This window comes from Brienomyrus brachyistius, chromosome 17 (assembly GCF_023856365.1).
Source record: "Brienomyrus brachyistius isolate T26 chromosome 17, BBRACH_0.4, whole genome shotgun sequence".
Classification (NCBI taxonomy): domain Eukaryota; kingdom Metazoa; phylum Chordata; class Actinopteri; order Osteoglossiformes; family Mormyridae; genus Brienomyrus; species Brienomyrus brachyistius.
In genome coordinates, this window is record NC_064549.1 from 13,543,693 (window position 1) to 13,560,280 (window position 16,588).

At 39.8% G+C, this 16,588-nt stretch overlaps 2 protein-coding genes across 3 annotated transcripts in view; both read right to left on the reverse strand.

Moving 5' to 3' along the window:
* The window catches only part of LOC125712103 (protein CEPU-1-like), a 28,075-nt gene extending 25,761 nt beyond the window's left edge, over positions 1 to 2,314 (reverse strand). For both annotated transcript variants that reach the window (XM_048981752.1, XM_048981753.1), the window contains exon 1: positions 2,106 to 2,314. In XM_048981752.1, coding sequence (XP_048837709.1) covers positions 2,106 to 2,163 — 58 coding nt within the window. In that variant the 5' untranslated portion in view covers positions 2,164 to 2,314. The remainder of the gene's footprint in view (positions 1 to 2,105) is intronic.
* Positions 2,315 to 12,797: 10,483 nt separating this feature from the next.
* On the reverse strand, positions 12,798 to 13,498 carry LOC125712053 (anti-apoptotic protein NR13-like). Its single transcript, XM_048981680.1, has 2 exons — positions 13,100 to 13,498; positions 12,798 to 12,920 (listed from the first exon to the last, which is right to left on the reverse strand). The coding sequence occupies exons 1-2, from the start codon at positions 13,496 to 13,498 to the stop codon at positions 12,798 to 12,800; spliced, it is 522 nt and encodes a 173-aa protein (XP_048837637.1).
* Between the last annotated feature and the right edge of the window lie 3,090 nt (positions 13,499 to 16,588).

Below are 16,588 nucleotides of genomic sequence, written 5' to 3' on the forward strand. Positions count from 1 at the left end.
TCATGAAGACTATGGCAGACATTACCTCATGTACTACGTTATATTTATTTATTTAGCATATGTTTTTGTCCAAACTGATGCATAATTAAGAAATTAGGGTTAGCATGTCCCCAGAGATATTAGGGTTAAAGGCCCATCTTAGGGGCCAGACAATGAAATCATTCTAACAACCACGGGATTTGAACATGCAACTTTCCAATCCTTGGCAAAGGTTCCAAACCCACTCTGCAACACTCTGCCCCAGATGCTATAAGTGGCGAGTTAAATAAACCAAGCATTTTGTAAACTTAAAACGTTTTTCCCCATCCGGTTTCTTTTGACCAATACATGGTTGGTCTGACAACAGTAAAAGGATTCTGGGAAAAATTATGCACTTGCCATAAGCAATTACATTTGGCACTAGAAGCTTATTTCAAGTAGTAGGATTAAAGTGTTGGATTCAAATGAAGTCATGAGTGGTGTATACAGAAAATTCTAAAGCTCAAAACAAGCAATTTAAATATGTTTTAAACCAGAAGAACTTTCATCACCACCCTGAGATGTCAACAAATCTTTAAGTTTAGCAGAAGCCTGGCTTAAATAGAAAGCTGATGTGTCAACATCCCGAAAAACAAAGAAAAATCCACTTGAGTCCGTCTAGCTCCTTGAGTTATTTGTTTTTTTAATTTAGTAACATAATATATTTTTTTCAAGCAGTGTTAAATGAAGCTTCACCCCCCCCCCCCCCCCCCCATCTGGAAAACTTCTCCTCGAGGCCAAGTCGCATATGTACAGAAAAAGTGACATTGGCTGGCTACATCCATGCCCCCCAGAACATGCCTCTGGTTTCAAACTAGTACTATTGTCTCACAAATCCAGGGTTGGGAGCCCAAGTACCTCAACCCTGTACATGGAGTTTGCATGTTCACCCAGTGTCTTGCAGGTTTTCTCCTGCAGTCCAAGACATGCAACTAGACTAATTGGTGCCCCTAAATTGCCTGCAGTGTATCTGCCTGTGAATGACTGGCATCCCCTTCGAGGTGCACTCCAGGATCATGCTGCCTGGGATTGGAGATTTTGGCTAGAATAAGAGGCTGTCAAACGAGTCTGTCTCGAGCAAAAGCAAAGCAAGTTCAGAATATTTTTAACCTCAAATTGCATTCGAGAATAAAGTAAAACATTTGTTGTGAGACGATTAAGGATAATTTAACTAAGCTTTTTTTTTATTTACCTCAGGATAAACTCGATAGAAGCCAATACAAATATTATGAAAGGAGAGTCACTGTTCTTTGATATACGACTCTTTTATCGGTTACCTCTACTCTAGTCCCACATCGGGCTACAAGATCCCTGTCATCATAACAGCCTACAGACCGACCAAAAAGCCCGCCCCTGCAGAACCGGATAGGGAGTTACGGGCTAACCTGACATTTCGACATATCACTTAGTTTATTATGGTAAAGCCATCAGAAATTATACGCGAAGATGCAAACTGAAACCAAACGTCACAGAAACAGCCAACTTACTCATCAGCATATAATTTTTTACATATTAATTACTTAATTCTAGAATTTCTATCCCTTTAAATTATTTAATTCTATAAACATTCACAATTTATTTCTCACGCTGTTGAATCGAAGATATTGAATCATATGTTAATAGGCAAGTTTAGTTTACTTTTGACATGGTGAACTTTCACTGAAGGCCGTTCTTGCTGTTACTTAATTATTAGTTATTACTGACTTTTCTGACAAACGCCGACTGCTAACACAATTAGAAGCAAAGCAAAATTAAATAAAAAATGCTGCGCGGGCATAATATATAGTAGCATAATAGTAATAATAATTATTATTATCATAATCGCACGCCTTATGTCCCTTATAATAAGGATGACACCGGAATCTCGTTGTAACATTTACCACAGTAAAACTAACAAATCAAGTAAACAAGTCACTTTTACTTTACAATATACAACTCAAATGAACATCGCAAAGACCAACCTTCTAACTGTTGACAATTTTCCTTTTTTATATACTAAATATATTTAGTATATAAAAATATACCATACACATTTATATATTACACCCGAAAAATGTAGCAATGAATAATATTTAAAGGTCGTGTACCTTGCTGAGTTACCAGACTGACGACTCCGATGAAGATGACACAGCGGGAAGTGATCATGGTTGTTCAGATTGAAGACACTTTCAGCTCGCGTGCAGCCTAGGGAATGGAGTGCTTTCCGCGTCCCAGTTCCCTTTGATACTCTCCCTGCTGTCAGACAAGCCTCCTTCTAGTTTAATCAGGCTGTCTATTGGTCGCAAGTTACTCATTGTTCATAGGCGATTTCTAGGACGCAGGTGTCCAGATGTTTATATGGGATGTTTTTTTTTTTTTTTTTTTTTTTTTTTATAAATGAACACGCATCAACAGGTCTTTTGTTGAGGGCTTGGAATCCGAAACTGAAAGAAGCATCGCTTCCCTGGACAAACCCGTTAATACTACAATGACCATGCGGTCTTACCTTGCGTTTGCCCTGCCAGTAAAGAGAACCGCTCTTCCTTGCGTGACGATGAGCACACAGTTAATTCCATAAAGGTGACGTCGAGGACTCCATCCATTGCAAGCAGAAAGGTAACACACAAGGTCGACTGGAGGACAGACATTAAGCACCTACAAGGCTAAGTGATAACGGGGAATATATTCATCAGTCACAAATGAGGAGGGGCTGCTTCAAAGAATCTGTGAATGTATCAGCAGTGTAAAACAATTTCACTCCTCTACCAATTATTTAATATTTTCCACAATCACCGGTGTTTGAATTAAGTCTGTCAGTACTCACTGGCATACAGTACCAAAAGCCCTTTTTTTCCTTTAGAGTTCTGACACCTCTCAATATTTTAATCTACTGAATAACAAGGGGAGTACCAGCATCTGGTGCTGAATATCAATGGGAGTACTGGAACTTGGTACTAAATAACAAGGGGAGAACTGGTACCTGGTGCTGAAGAACAAGAGAAATACCTGCACCCGGTACTGAATAACAAGGGGAGTACCGGTACCTGGTACTGCGTAACAAGAGGAGTACTGGTACCTGGTACTGAAAAACAAGGGGAGGACCTCCACTTGGTGCTGAATAACAAGGGGAGTATCGGCATCTGGTACCGAATAACAAGGAGAGTACTGGCACCTGGTGCTGAATAACGAGGGGAGTACTGGCATCTGGTACTAAATAACAAGGGGAGAACTGGCACCTGGTGCTGAAGAACAAGAGAAATACCTACACCCGGTACTGAATAACAAGGGGAGTACCGGTACCTGGTACTGAAAAACAAGGGGAGGACCTCCACTTGGTGCTGAATAACAAGGGGAGTATCGGCATCTGGTACTGAATAATAAGGGCGTACTGGCCCCTGGTGCCGAATAACAAGGGGAGTACCGGCATCTGGTGCCGAATAACAAGGAGAGTACTGGCCCCTGGTGCCGAATAACAAGGGGAGTACCGGCATCTGGTGCCGAATAACAAGGAGAGTACTGGCACCTGGTGCCGAATAACAAAAGGAGTACCGGCATCTGGTACCGAATAACAAGGAAAGTACTGGAACCTGGTACCGAATAACAAGGAGAGTACTGCCCCCTGGTGCCGAATAACAAGGGGAGTACCGGCATCTGGTGCCGAATAACAAGGAGAGTACTGGCACCTGGTGCTGAATAACAAGGGTAGTACTGGCATCTGGTGCCGAATAACAAGGGGAGTACTGGCACCTGGTGCTGAATAGCAAGGGGAGTACCGGCATCTGGTACCAAATAATAATGAGAGTACTGGCACCTGGTACCGAATAACAAGAGGAGTACTGGCACCTGGTGCTGAATAACAAGGGGAGTACTGGCATCTGGTACCGAATAACAAGGAAAGTACTGGCACCTGGTGCTGAATAGCAAGGGGAGTACCGGCATCTGGTATCAAATAATAAGGAGAGTACTGGCACCTACACTAAGCACTGACAATCACTGATGCATGCTGCTTTTGTCTAATTCTGTACTTTATAAAATACAATACAGTTTAATATGTAGTCATCATGTGAAAATGTATTTGCTCAGGGAGTAATCAAATAAATCAAAATAAAAATATTACCTGATTGATGAAAATTAACATATCACAATAGCGTAAAAAAGTATACTTACTGTAATGCAAAAAAAAATGGGAAAATTACATCATTGAGTATTTGTATTTCGGCTGTCAAAGTAGCATTAAATTTCTTAGTTTTTCTCATGAAAAATGTATGTGAGCATTAAGTATTAAGTATTGTTGTTTCATCCAATGAACTTCTATTAATAGGAATTGAATTTCTTGTGGTTTTGCAAATGCAAAATTTATGTGACCATAAATTTTTGTGCAAAGCGTTATACATACAAGAAAGATGAAATGGAAAATATAGTGTATTGTTGTGTTGGTCATGATAGCCTGATCGTTAATCTGTTATCCAAAGTGGGTTGATTTCAATGGAAAAGTAACATAGAGGGATATCTCTGCTATTAAAGCTGAAGTTTAGTTGACTGTGAAGAAACATATGGCAGATGTCTATAATATGGAGGCAAAAGGCTCCACTTCAATTAACATACTGAACAAATCTTTTAGTTAGGGGTGGGAAGACAGGTCTATCAGTAGTTGTTCATTGGGCAAAAAAAACACATTATTTTCGTTTTATACATGAGTAACAGTAAATCCATGCAAAAATGTCTAATATTCACCAAACAGTTCATTAAAGGGCTTTCTTGGAAAGGTTTTCTATTGCAGAAAATACATGACATGCGATTTCAGTGTGTGTCTCTATAAACTAGCATCTTTTGCATTTTTCAGTTCTTGAAACTGAGTCTAAATCAGCTGCTACAGCAAAACACTGATTAACATTAACCAGGGGTGGGTTTCCTGAAGCCTTCTTAATGCTACATCATTCGTAAGTTTTATGTAAAAAGATAAAACTTACAAGCGACGTAACGTTAAGAAGGCTTTTGGAAACACCCAAGAAAACAAACAAAGCTTGTAGTTGGGCCAACTTATAAGCTGTTAACGAAGCGCTGTGTAGTAAAGGATTACATGTAATCTTAATTATGTAACCTGATTACAAAAATGAACTATACTTGTAATTATATTACATTTACTTTTTCAGGATTACTATTTTTAATTAGACCTAAGCACACATGAATAAACCTATTAAATCAGTTTCCCTGTAGCCTAGGGATGGCACCAGAACTGATGCTTACAATATTTTTTCGTACTAAAACTGCGACGGTACACCATATAAGCCTGCAGGTGTTCTGGCCATGTGAGCCAGGCGGAGACTTGAACCTGCGTCCCAGAGGTGTGAGGCAACAGTGCTAACCACTGCACCACCATGCCGCCCCACAACTCATACCATTTGTATTAATTAATTAACAATTTCTTACATTGTGTATGTTACTGACTCACATCACTATACGGTATAGGTCTTTAGGGTTGCACCTCAACAGATGTTACACTTTGGGTAAGATGTATATTACATATTCAAAATCAAACAGCACATCTTACACTTAGATAGGCGTGGCCATTAGTTTTTGGCAATGCCAATTAAAATTGAACACCTGGGTGCGACACATTTTGGTTGGCGTGGCTTATCCCAATTGATCTGCTCTCCCGAATTGATAATGTACACATTAATTCAGTCTTATAATGTAGAAAGGCAGAGCACAAAGAGCTTGCTAACAGACCAGAAAGATCGGATAAGGGCCACAGAGGAATGTGTTAAACAAAGAAAGAACCTCTGAAAGTTAGGACACACTAAGATACCTGGTTACACTATTTAATTTTCAAGATTCTTCTGGTATAACCATGAGAACATATATGCAGGGGTAGCTATACATATTTATTTATCCAAACTTATGTAAGTGTTCAAGTGTGAGGGGTAAAATAGGTGATACTCCGTGAACATGGTTATAAGGGTCGCACACAACACTAAGATTGTTTAAGGACACACACAAACATAACCTATCTGGATATTGAGACTAGCAATGATGAATAAACAAACATACAGGGTATACAAAAGCTGAACTTATAAGAAACTTTCTTTGGGACGTTGGGTGAGTCCGTGGTATGTAAGGCAGGATATATGGGGAGGGGGTTGCGTGCCAAGTCGAAGGACTCCTATCCTTGAGGTCCACTCTGCTGTCCATAGGTCCCTATATATTTGGGCCATAAAAGTTGGAATGCTGGCCTCCCTTGTTATCTGTGTCTATCTGTGTGTGGGTGCATGTGTGGGGTCACTGACCCCCTTTTGTGCCCAGGCCAACGAGTACCTCTCATACCAGGGTAGGCCTTGTCTCAGGCAAGCTGCAATCTCAGCCCTTGTCGTATGCACGTGTATGATCCTACAGGAGTTTATGTTTAAGTACATGTTGACAGTCCCTCACTGGGCCCTTCCTCTCTCACACACATTTACATGTGGGTTAGACACACCTGTCTTTCTCAGGACTCATTGCATCTTATTGTTAATCGGTGACGGTTCTACCGTCACGGTACCTTTATCAGACAGCACATACGTGTAGTGTATCCAGCTCAATCTGAAGTTTTCAGATCTTGCAAAATTAAAAGACAACACTCTGTAACATGTTCTTAGAGTTTATTTAGAAATCTATTATATTAATAACAATAATCTTTATAAATAAAATGCAAGCAAAAACAAAATCAGAGAAATACAGCTCAATAAAGAAATAATGAATGAAACTAGCTCAAAAACATTAAAATATAAAAGATTATAGTTACAAAAATATATGCTAGTATAAAATTAATATTGTATTTTTTCATGAATGTATTTTTATTAAGTAACGTCTTTAAAGGACTCCTCTAGGATCTTCCCTGGATCCACCTGGAACAGGGGCTCCACCCCAATTTCCTGTCTCCCTTTGTCCTGGGAGATGGGCACGTGTACAGTGAACTGAGGAACCTGCTGGACACTTGATGCACCCCTGATCAGGTGTGTCTGGTTGGACCCAGAGGTCTCCCATGTACGGAAGCTCGGGTCCTGGCATGTGTCCAGTGAACTGAGGAACATGCTGGACACTTGATGCACCCCTGATCAGGTGTGTCTGGTTGGACCCAGAAGTCTCCCATGTACGGAAGCTCGGGTCCTGGCATGTGTCCAGTGAATTGGGTTCAGACTGCGCCCACTTGTGCAGTTTTTCTTGGACATCGGATACATGAGAGTTTGTCTCCCGGGCCGCTACTCAGCTCCCTCCTAATGAAGCCCCTGATATTCCTGGCAGTTTCCTGAATATCAGAAAGGAAGACTGGAAGAAGCCTGGTAGGGTTCTTTTTAGCAGCTTTCTGACCTATTAAAAACAATAAAGAGGCGGTTATGAAGTCAAACATCTCTGTGTCCTTGGCTTTAACCATTGGAAGTCGGCTACTCACTGCTCGAGTTTGCTGTGTTAGCCAACTAGCTAGTAAACTATACACACAAATCACAAACTTCATAATATGACATGCAAATCCCAAACCAACTCATTAAATCAATCTACACTACCTACATTCTGTTATGCCAAATTTCACTTATAACGACCTGAATTAAAAATTTAGGTAATGCAGTACCTATTTAGATACCCAATTAGAAAAACCTAATTAGGTATCTAAATAGGTACCTAATTAGAATTTCCACACCTGTATAACGTCAGACCTTATATTAGTAGAACATCTCTCATTCGAGTCTCATTAAATCTGTTATTGCAAGTTACTTTTACTTAAAACTTAAAATACACTTCTACTAACACAATTAATTTGATTATAACTATTAACATTTTTTGAAGGTTTTATACTGTACAACTGTATGGATAACAATGTCATAAAATGAAACAAATATACCAAACAGACTATAGGTAATTTCTAACTTACAAGAAGAGGGTCATGGGGGAAACAACAGTCAAACATATGTACAACTTGTGAACTTGATCAAAAATCTTTCAGGAAAACATTTCTCGGAATAACATAGAAAGGAAATACTCTAACGTACAAGGAGAAAGGCAATCCCTGCAATTGCTAGATTCGTAGCTATGAGGAAAGCTGTCTTCATGGGAGACACTGGATATTCTGGTCTGATTTTTTTTACATACTCGATGAACCCCCTCTACACAAGAGACAGAGAGAGGATAAATACCTTGGGCTGGCAGGTTGAAATATTAAGACAGACATTTCAGGAACAAGATTTTGAAAAAGATGTCGGTGTAATAAATTAATCCTGAATTCCTTTACAGGAAACTACATAAAATAAGCAGTTTTTGATTACAAAATTACATGCACCTACCCAGCCTCCATTTTCAACCATCCATTCTTCTTTTTCTGTCAGTAGGACTTCTGTCAAAATCTCCGCCAGCCGTCTACTGCAGGCAACATCATCTTCGCCAGTAGACATCTTGACGGCCAGTATTCCCGTGAAGGTAAAGAGGCTGACAATTTGGCCCCAGCTCATCGCTTCCCTTCCAACCACCTCCATCATCACACTCCTGAGTTGGGTCCAGGTGTTAAAGCCACTGCTGTCCAAGAAAAACTGCACAAGAGGGCGCAGTCTGAACCCATAAATTTTTTCAACATCCTTCCCCAGGTATCGCATGGCTTTCGCCGCTTCACTGGGAGGTGCCTTCTTGATTCCAAGGCAGAAATCCATATAATCATTTGCCACCATCAGAGTTTCCTCCTGTAAGGTAGTGGCCATGTTCACTGAAAAGAGAGAACAAGAAACACTGCTATGCTTTGGATACTCAGCGACTGGATAATTAACGGCTCTCAGAATACAACAATAAAACCATATTTTTGGTGAAAGTAAGCAAACTTTCACGTTAAATTTCTTCATGACGCCAAGGAGATGCAATTTTGAGAGGGACACAGGTATAAAAATATATAAGAACAATATACATTACATTAATATGCCGACTCCATGACACCATCCATGCTATCACATATACATAGAGACCATAACAATTCAAGTACCTTCCCCCTGCTCTGGCGTTCTCCTGAACCGCCGGTAGAGATACGCTGTCCCTGCGGCAGCAGCCACCACGCCAGTTGCACACGCAAACTTGAAGACTCCCATGCTCTTACTCAAGACGAAATGAGCATGAGCTCCCGCCCCGCACTATATATAAGCGTCTCCGTTACCATGGTGATTGTGACGTAAATTCTGCGTTCTAAAACCACGTGAACAAAAAAGGCAATTTACGTCACACCGTCCCGCCCACTGGAAGCAAAGATCGTTATCTGACATGTTGGTGCATTTCGCGCATGGTCAGGACACACCGTGGGTATTAGCGATGGGCGAATAGCTCAGGACATTTCATCTAAAAGATTCGTTGTGAGTCATTCACCAACTCCTTCAGTGGCAATTCTTGTTTGCCTAAAATTGCTCTGAAACACCTGTTTTCCGATATGTCAACGAAAAAATAGCCTAATTTGCTCACTTGGCTGGCGTGAGATTTAAATTCCAGTTAAGTCTCCACACGCATTACACGTAGGTAACATTTTTTGTAAGGTTTGCAAACTACCCCCACGTTTTGATGTAGCTAATTTTAGGTTTATAATGGAACGATAAATATTTGTAATTTGTATTGGAATCTGTATGATTTCTTGCGTGAGCTTGATTCTGAAAGCGTCATCGGATACATGAGAGTTTGCAATCCTGAATAAGTCGTCAGAAGTATATATATATTGAATTATACTCGGTCTCTTAACATTGTACCTTAGATTCTCACGTCTGTTAAAAACACAAACCTAGCAGCTTATCATAGTCAGCTAACGAGTCCAAACGCTAACAGTGGTCAAATCGTTTTTAAAGGTGAAAAATTGTATCTCTAAAATCCAAATATGAAACAAAATTTGAGTCACCTACATTATGACTGCTTTGCGAAATGTCTTACCAAATGTCCCGTCTAATTATAGAACTTTTTAGGTTTAAAAAAATAAAAGTCTCACTTGCCGAATACAGATGAGTTATCGATCCTCACGAGAGAAAAAGGTGTAGCTTCGAGCCTCTCTCGCTCCCGCCTAAACAATGCTACGTTAAGCAATATTAAATTTAAGTACTGTACCACCAGTTTCTTTTGAATATATATGTATATATTCGTAACGTTTGTTTTATACTTGTGTAATACGAACGAGTTTCTCTTGAAATTCTTTCCCGACTGTCGACGGCAGATACAACGTTTTTAGAACGAGACAATGTGTCTAAATAAGCCAGCATTGGATTGCAAGCAAAACATCGTAAAATACAATCTAAAAATTACATAATTACATAAGCACTTTAAAAATCCCACAGTTAATTTGTTCATTACTCGTATATAAATACTATAGACACAAACAACCTAGGCCATATGATTTTGGCAGACTTTTAAGCGCACTCGATTAGCAAAAATGGCATACAAAAACTTACTGTTTCATTTCATTTCCAAAGTTTCAACGGTTTCACCTTTTGTTTTTGTAGATTTGCCGATATTTAGAGTTCTCTGTGAAGCCTGAAACGCCGACACTCTCGATCGGCAGCCAGACTCTATACGCGAATACATTTAATATACAGGTTTATAGAAGCAGCAGTTTTTTGCGGTGCTGAATTAACAATTTTGTTGTGCTGTTACACTGAATTTTGAAAGGGAGTTTTAAGGGAGAGAGAGAATAATGTGATCTCTATGGGAGTTCGTTTGTTTTTCTTAATTTGATATACTATAAATAAATCAGTTCATTAGTGGAAAATGATCAGCGTTTTTCATTATATCATAACTCAGAGAGCTAAGGACAAGAAAACTGCAGCTGGCCTGACCCAGGACAAGACAGACCCTACTTGGTACATTAACAAAATAAATGAGGTTTCACTACTGCCATAGTTTTAACTGTTAATTAAACTCACAACTCTTATGTCACAGATCATTGCGTTTATATTTCATTTTTAGAACAAAGGGTATGCCTGTGTCATAAAGGATTATTTTGCCTTCTCCTTTAAAGGCTATCCCCAGTTTTTTGATAAAGTAAGTGTATAATGAAGATATGTTCAAGTTGGGGTGCTGTGTGTCCAACTGATAGGCCAATCTATATTTTATATGCACATAAAACTTCACTTCTCTCCGATCAAGTCTCTTAGGTTCATTCAGTCTGCCTGATGTGGTTCAGACATAACTAGGTTCCAACAGGAGGGTGAAGCCCAAAACACACCTACTGTATAAAGGTTTCCCTCATTAAAAATATACTGAGGACCCTATTTTACCGATACATGGTCACAACAGATGCACATGGCCTGATGCACATGCCAGGCGCATGGTCCAAAAGGGTTGTACTAAGTCTTGTAATTAGTCATGGGTGTGTTTGGGGTGTAACATGCCATTAACCAATCAAAGTGTGATCTCCCATTTCATTTAAGAGCCAGGTGTGTTTTTACCTTGGCCAATTGCTATTATAATGGTGGATTTGCCAGGCTCAGTTATATGAAAATGAAAGTACACCCACTTTCAACTGTTAGGTTTCACATATCAGAACATAATAAGAAATCATGTGGTCTTAAAATTCGGTAAATATAACCTTAGATGAACAACAACACATAACATATAACACCGTGTCATGATTTATTGAACAAAAATTAAGCCAAACTGTAGAAGCCATGTGTGAAAAACTGCTATTTTGCCAGGCACTGCTAATCAAATGCACTTGATTAATTGATCATCAGCATGTGAATGATAATTTATATTTATTAGTAATGCTTTTTCTTTTAAATACATTTTTCATTATAACAAAACTATGAACAATGTAGCCCAATTTGGCTGGGAAAAGTCCATTTCTCAGGAGTCGTATTTTTCAAAAGTGTTAATAAAGAAAAACCATCTGAGAATCTAATGAATGGCACATTCTTTTATAGAAACATTCACAGAAATGAACCATCAAGTCAGTTTTAGACTTTTTTGGATAATACGAGTTTTATTCAATGTAACAATCCAGGACAGATAATGCACGTTTCAAATAATATGTCCCATCTAGCAAACTGATGTTCCGGGCAGGTTCTTGAAGATCATGAATGAAGACTGGAAGAAGCCTGGTTTGTTTTTTTTTTTTAGTAGATATCTGACCTATTACAAACAATAAAGAGGCGGTTATGAAGTCAAAAATCTCTGTCCTTCGCTTCAACCACTGGAAGTTGGCTACTCACTGCTCGAGTTTGCTGTGTTAGCCAACTAGCTAGTAAACTATACACACAAATCACAAACTTCATAATATGACATGCAAATCCCAAACCAAATCATGAAATCAATCTACACTACCTACATTCTGTTATGCCAAATTTCACTTATAACGACCTGAATTAAAAATTTAGGTAATGCAGTACCTATTTAGATACCCAATTAGAAAAACCTAATTAGGTATCTAAATAGGTACCTAATTAGAAAGTGCCATCTTGATTAACAAAATTTCCACACCTGTTTAACGTCAGACGTTAAATTAGTAGAACATTTCTCATTCGAGTCTCATTAAATCTGTTATTGCAAGTTACTTTTACTTAAAACTTAAAATACACTTCTACTAACACAATTAATTTGATTATAACTATTAACATTTTTTTTAAGGTTTTTTACTGTACAACTGTACGGATAACAATGTCATAAAATGAAACAAATATACTAAATAGGCTATAGGTAATTTCTAACTTTTAAGAAGAGGGTCATGGGGGAAGCAACAGTCAAACTTATATACAACTTGTGAACTTGATGAAAAATCTTTCAGGAAAACATTTCTCTGAATAACATAGAAAGGAAATACTCTAACGTACAAGGAGAACGGCAATCCCTGCGATTGCTAGATTTGCAGCTACGAGCAAAGCTGTCTTCATGGGTGAGACTGGATATTCTGGTCTAATTTTGTGCACGTAGTCAATGAACCCGCTCTATACAAAAGACAGAGAGAGGATAAATACCTTGGGCTGGCAGGTTGAAATATCAAGACAGACATTTCAGGAACAAAATTTTGAAAAAGATGTCTTGGTGTAAGAAATTAATCCTGAATTCCTTTACAGGAAACTACATAAAAGAAGCAGTTTTTGATTACAAAATTACATGCACCTACCCAGCCTCCATTTTGGACCATCCATTCTTCTTTTTCCGTCAGAAGTACTTCTGTCAAAAGTTCCGCCAGCCGTCTACTGCAGGCAACATCATCTTCGCCAGTAGACAACTGAACGGTCAGTATTCCCGTGAAGGAAAAGAGGCTAACAATTTGGCCCCAGCTCATCCCTTCCCTTCCAACCACCTCCAGCATCACACTCCTGAGTTTGGTGTTACATCCACTGCTGTCCAAGAATAACTGTACAAGAGGGCGCAGTCTGAACCCGTAGATTTTCTCCACATCCTTTCCCAGGTATCGCATGGCTTTTGCTGCTTCGCTTGGAGGTGCCTTCATTCCAATGCAAAGGTCCATATAATCATTTGCCACTATGAGAGTTTCCTCCTGTAATGAAGTGGCCATGTTCACTGAAAAGAGAGAACAAGAAACACTGCTATGCTTTGGATACTCAGCGATTGAATAAATAACGGCTGTCAGAAATACAATAATAAAGCCATAAAAACATATTTTGGTGAAAATAAGCAAAATACTTCTTCACGACTCACAATGAGGTGTAAATTTGATATGGTGTTCTCATCTTCTTATCTGAGACAACATGAGAATCGTCTTCTAGCCTGTGATATTCATACTGTATGCATCTCCATTACCATAGTGATTGTGACGCGTTGATTCTGAAAGTTTTCAATAACGTCATAAACACTTGTAATTAACATCGCACTGTACTGCCCACAGGACGCAAAGATCGTCATCCGCCCTGTAAGTCAATATCTCGCCTGGTCGAAATACTCTGCATGTATTGTCTCTGGTTAATGAGGTCAAACGAAACTATGTAGCAATGAAGTAGGGATGTGCAATTTGACGATATTAAATCGTGAATGATTAAAATGTCTACATGATCTGCCTGAAGTGGTTGGAGCAAAATGGAGGCAATAAGAAAGCTACTTATTGTTTTACTGTATTTTTCATTCTGCCACGCCAAAACGCATTTGTAGCGTTAACTTACTTTTTTGTAATCCTTTGCTCAAACTTCAGGTAGCTGACCAGCTACATATGAAATATTGGAACAAAAATCTATCAATGCTTTTTTCACATCACACCATGCAATAACAATCTCCTCAACAGTCAAAACATTTCAGAGATTTGCAATGACATGCTACATAAAATTTACTACTTTCAAAATAATTTGACTTTCACAGTGGAGCTATCCATTACTTCGGCCATGATTGTTGTAATGACACGTCCCCAGTTCGGGAAATCGGGGCTTAAAGAAAATCCTGAGTTTCTCACTGGTAAATACGACTTCGTAGTGGCGTTTGTGTGTTCTCATCTTGTATTTCCGATTCTTTCGACATGACTTGAAGGCAGGGATACATGCATCTAAAGTTGTTTTGTCAACCAAATCTGTTTCGACACACCAATAAACCAGCAACAGCAAATATTAGGTAGTGCCTTGAATTTCTTCCTCTCTCCCTTTCGTGTTCTCATCTAAACATGCAATGCGCAACACTCATTGACTGTATCCAAATTCAGGGGCTGCATCCTTCTAAGGCCTACATTCAAAGACCAAATGCATCACATCTTGACAGCTCCTTCAAATGTGGTCTAGAAATGCGTCCTCTTTTAGGTGAGCTGTGAAACATCTGCACGATGAATTCTTCCCAGCCCAACATATCCCAAGATTCATTGCACAGAGGTACTGTAAAGTGAATCAAGGCTAAGGGCAGGAACAGCTGGTGATGCAAATAGGAAATTTATCTGTAAGCCAGACCTGTCATGACCTACCCCGCCTGATTCTCCTGTCTCCTCCCAGGCCTGCCTCTAACAAGCCACGTCTGGTCCTCGTTTGTCCCTCTCGTTCCTGCCATTCTGACGATCACACCCAGCTGCCTCTTGTCTGTTCTCTCGTTACTCCAGTTTTTTAGTGCTTCCCAGTCTAGTGATCTGCAGGTTCGTCATTGAAGTCATGTTGCCACTGTTACTTGTGTCCTAGCCTCCCCTTTTGATTCCTCATGATCCCATTTGTTTATCTGTTCAGTTTCTGTAATATACTCCCTTTTTTTGCCAATGTTTGCTCCCGTGTCCTCCGTTCCACCTGCACATAACAAGACTGTCCCTGTTCGACCTTCAAAGAATGCAGCCTACAAAGGGTACACCTTCGTAGTCTTTTACCAAATACAGTCCCTGAATTTGGACACAGCCATTCAATATTTGGTAACAGAGCAGCATGGATGTCGTTGAGGAGTTGGTCACTAAAAAGAATTTGACATTGGTAATATGCATAGATGATGCAATTACATCACCTTTATCTACAGATTTAATTTGAAAGAAGACTAAATAATGGGGTGTCCTAATTTTTTCACGCGACAGTAGATATCCATAATATTAATTTTTACGAGTAACAATTCAGTTCTTACTAGGCAAAATAATGATTCATACTAGTCACAGTTGAATTGAGGGCTCCAGACTGCAACCAAAATGGTTACATATACAGCCTTTTATTGGCAGTGTGCCCCTTAAAATTTCTTTAGGATGGTTTCTTCCTACACGGGTATTGGGTCATTGTGCAGGGTTGCCAACTCTCACACATCTGACGTGACACTCACTCTTTCAAACTGACAGTCACGCAGGAAGTTGAACATTTGCTACACTTACATACATGTAAATGTACTTGCAGTCTAGTCTCCATTTGAAAACCTCCCTCCAAATCATCACTCCAAAATAAATAAAATACAACTGTGGAAAAATTAAGAGACCACCGTCTATTTAAAAAAATCTGTGCTTTAAAAGCATGGTTTAATCCCGGTTCTGCTGGTAGAAGGCTACAGGGCAGTTTTTTTCCAGGTTCCAGGTTTACTAAGACAGTAGTACATAAGAACAATGTGAAACAGATGACAGTGGGAATGACCAGAAACCAGCCAGGTAAAGGGCAGAAGTGTCTTTCTGAGGGCAGAGATGACCGCCAACTTATGCAAGTTTCTCATGACCTAATGAGACCCATAAACATGCAGGAGTACATTTCCCAAAAGCTTGCTAACTCCATTAGCATCTAACATAGTTGGAACCATGCAATTGTGATGCAAGTATTACTCAAAACCACAGTTAGACTATCAAAGTAATTACAGTGGTAACTTCCATCTTGTTCGGTTGTGAAATGAAGTGCTACAAATTGAGCATGGTTGTAAAATATGCAGTAAAGTTTAATGGCATGTGTGAATGTGCCTCTGCTGCCACCTGCGCAGCCCGAGCAGCTGCCCCTGCCTGCGGCTCCAGTGCCCGAGGCGCTCCCTCTGCCTGCAGCTCCCGCCCCCACGCCCGAGGCGCTCCCTCTGCCTGCAGCTCCCACGCCCGAGGCGCTCCCTCTGCCTGCAGCTCCCACGCCCGAGGCGCTCCCTCTGCCTGCAGCTCCCGCAACCACACCCGAGGCGCTCTCTCTGCCTGCAGTTCCTGCGCCTACGCCCAAGGCGCTCCCACTGCCTGTTCCAGTGACTGTTA

Excerpts from the sequence above, each read along its gene's own strand:
- LOC125712053 (XM_048981680.1), bottom strand. The coding sequence starts at position 13,498 with ATGGCCACTTCATTACAGGAGGAAACTCTCATAGTGGCAAATGATTAT. Across the intron at positions 12,921-13,099 it reads TGGTCCAAAATGGAGGCTGG|AGCGGGTTCATTGACTACGT; the intron begins GTAGGTGCATGT and ends TCTTTTGTATAG.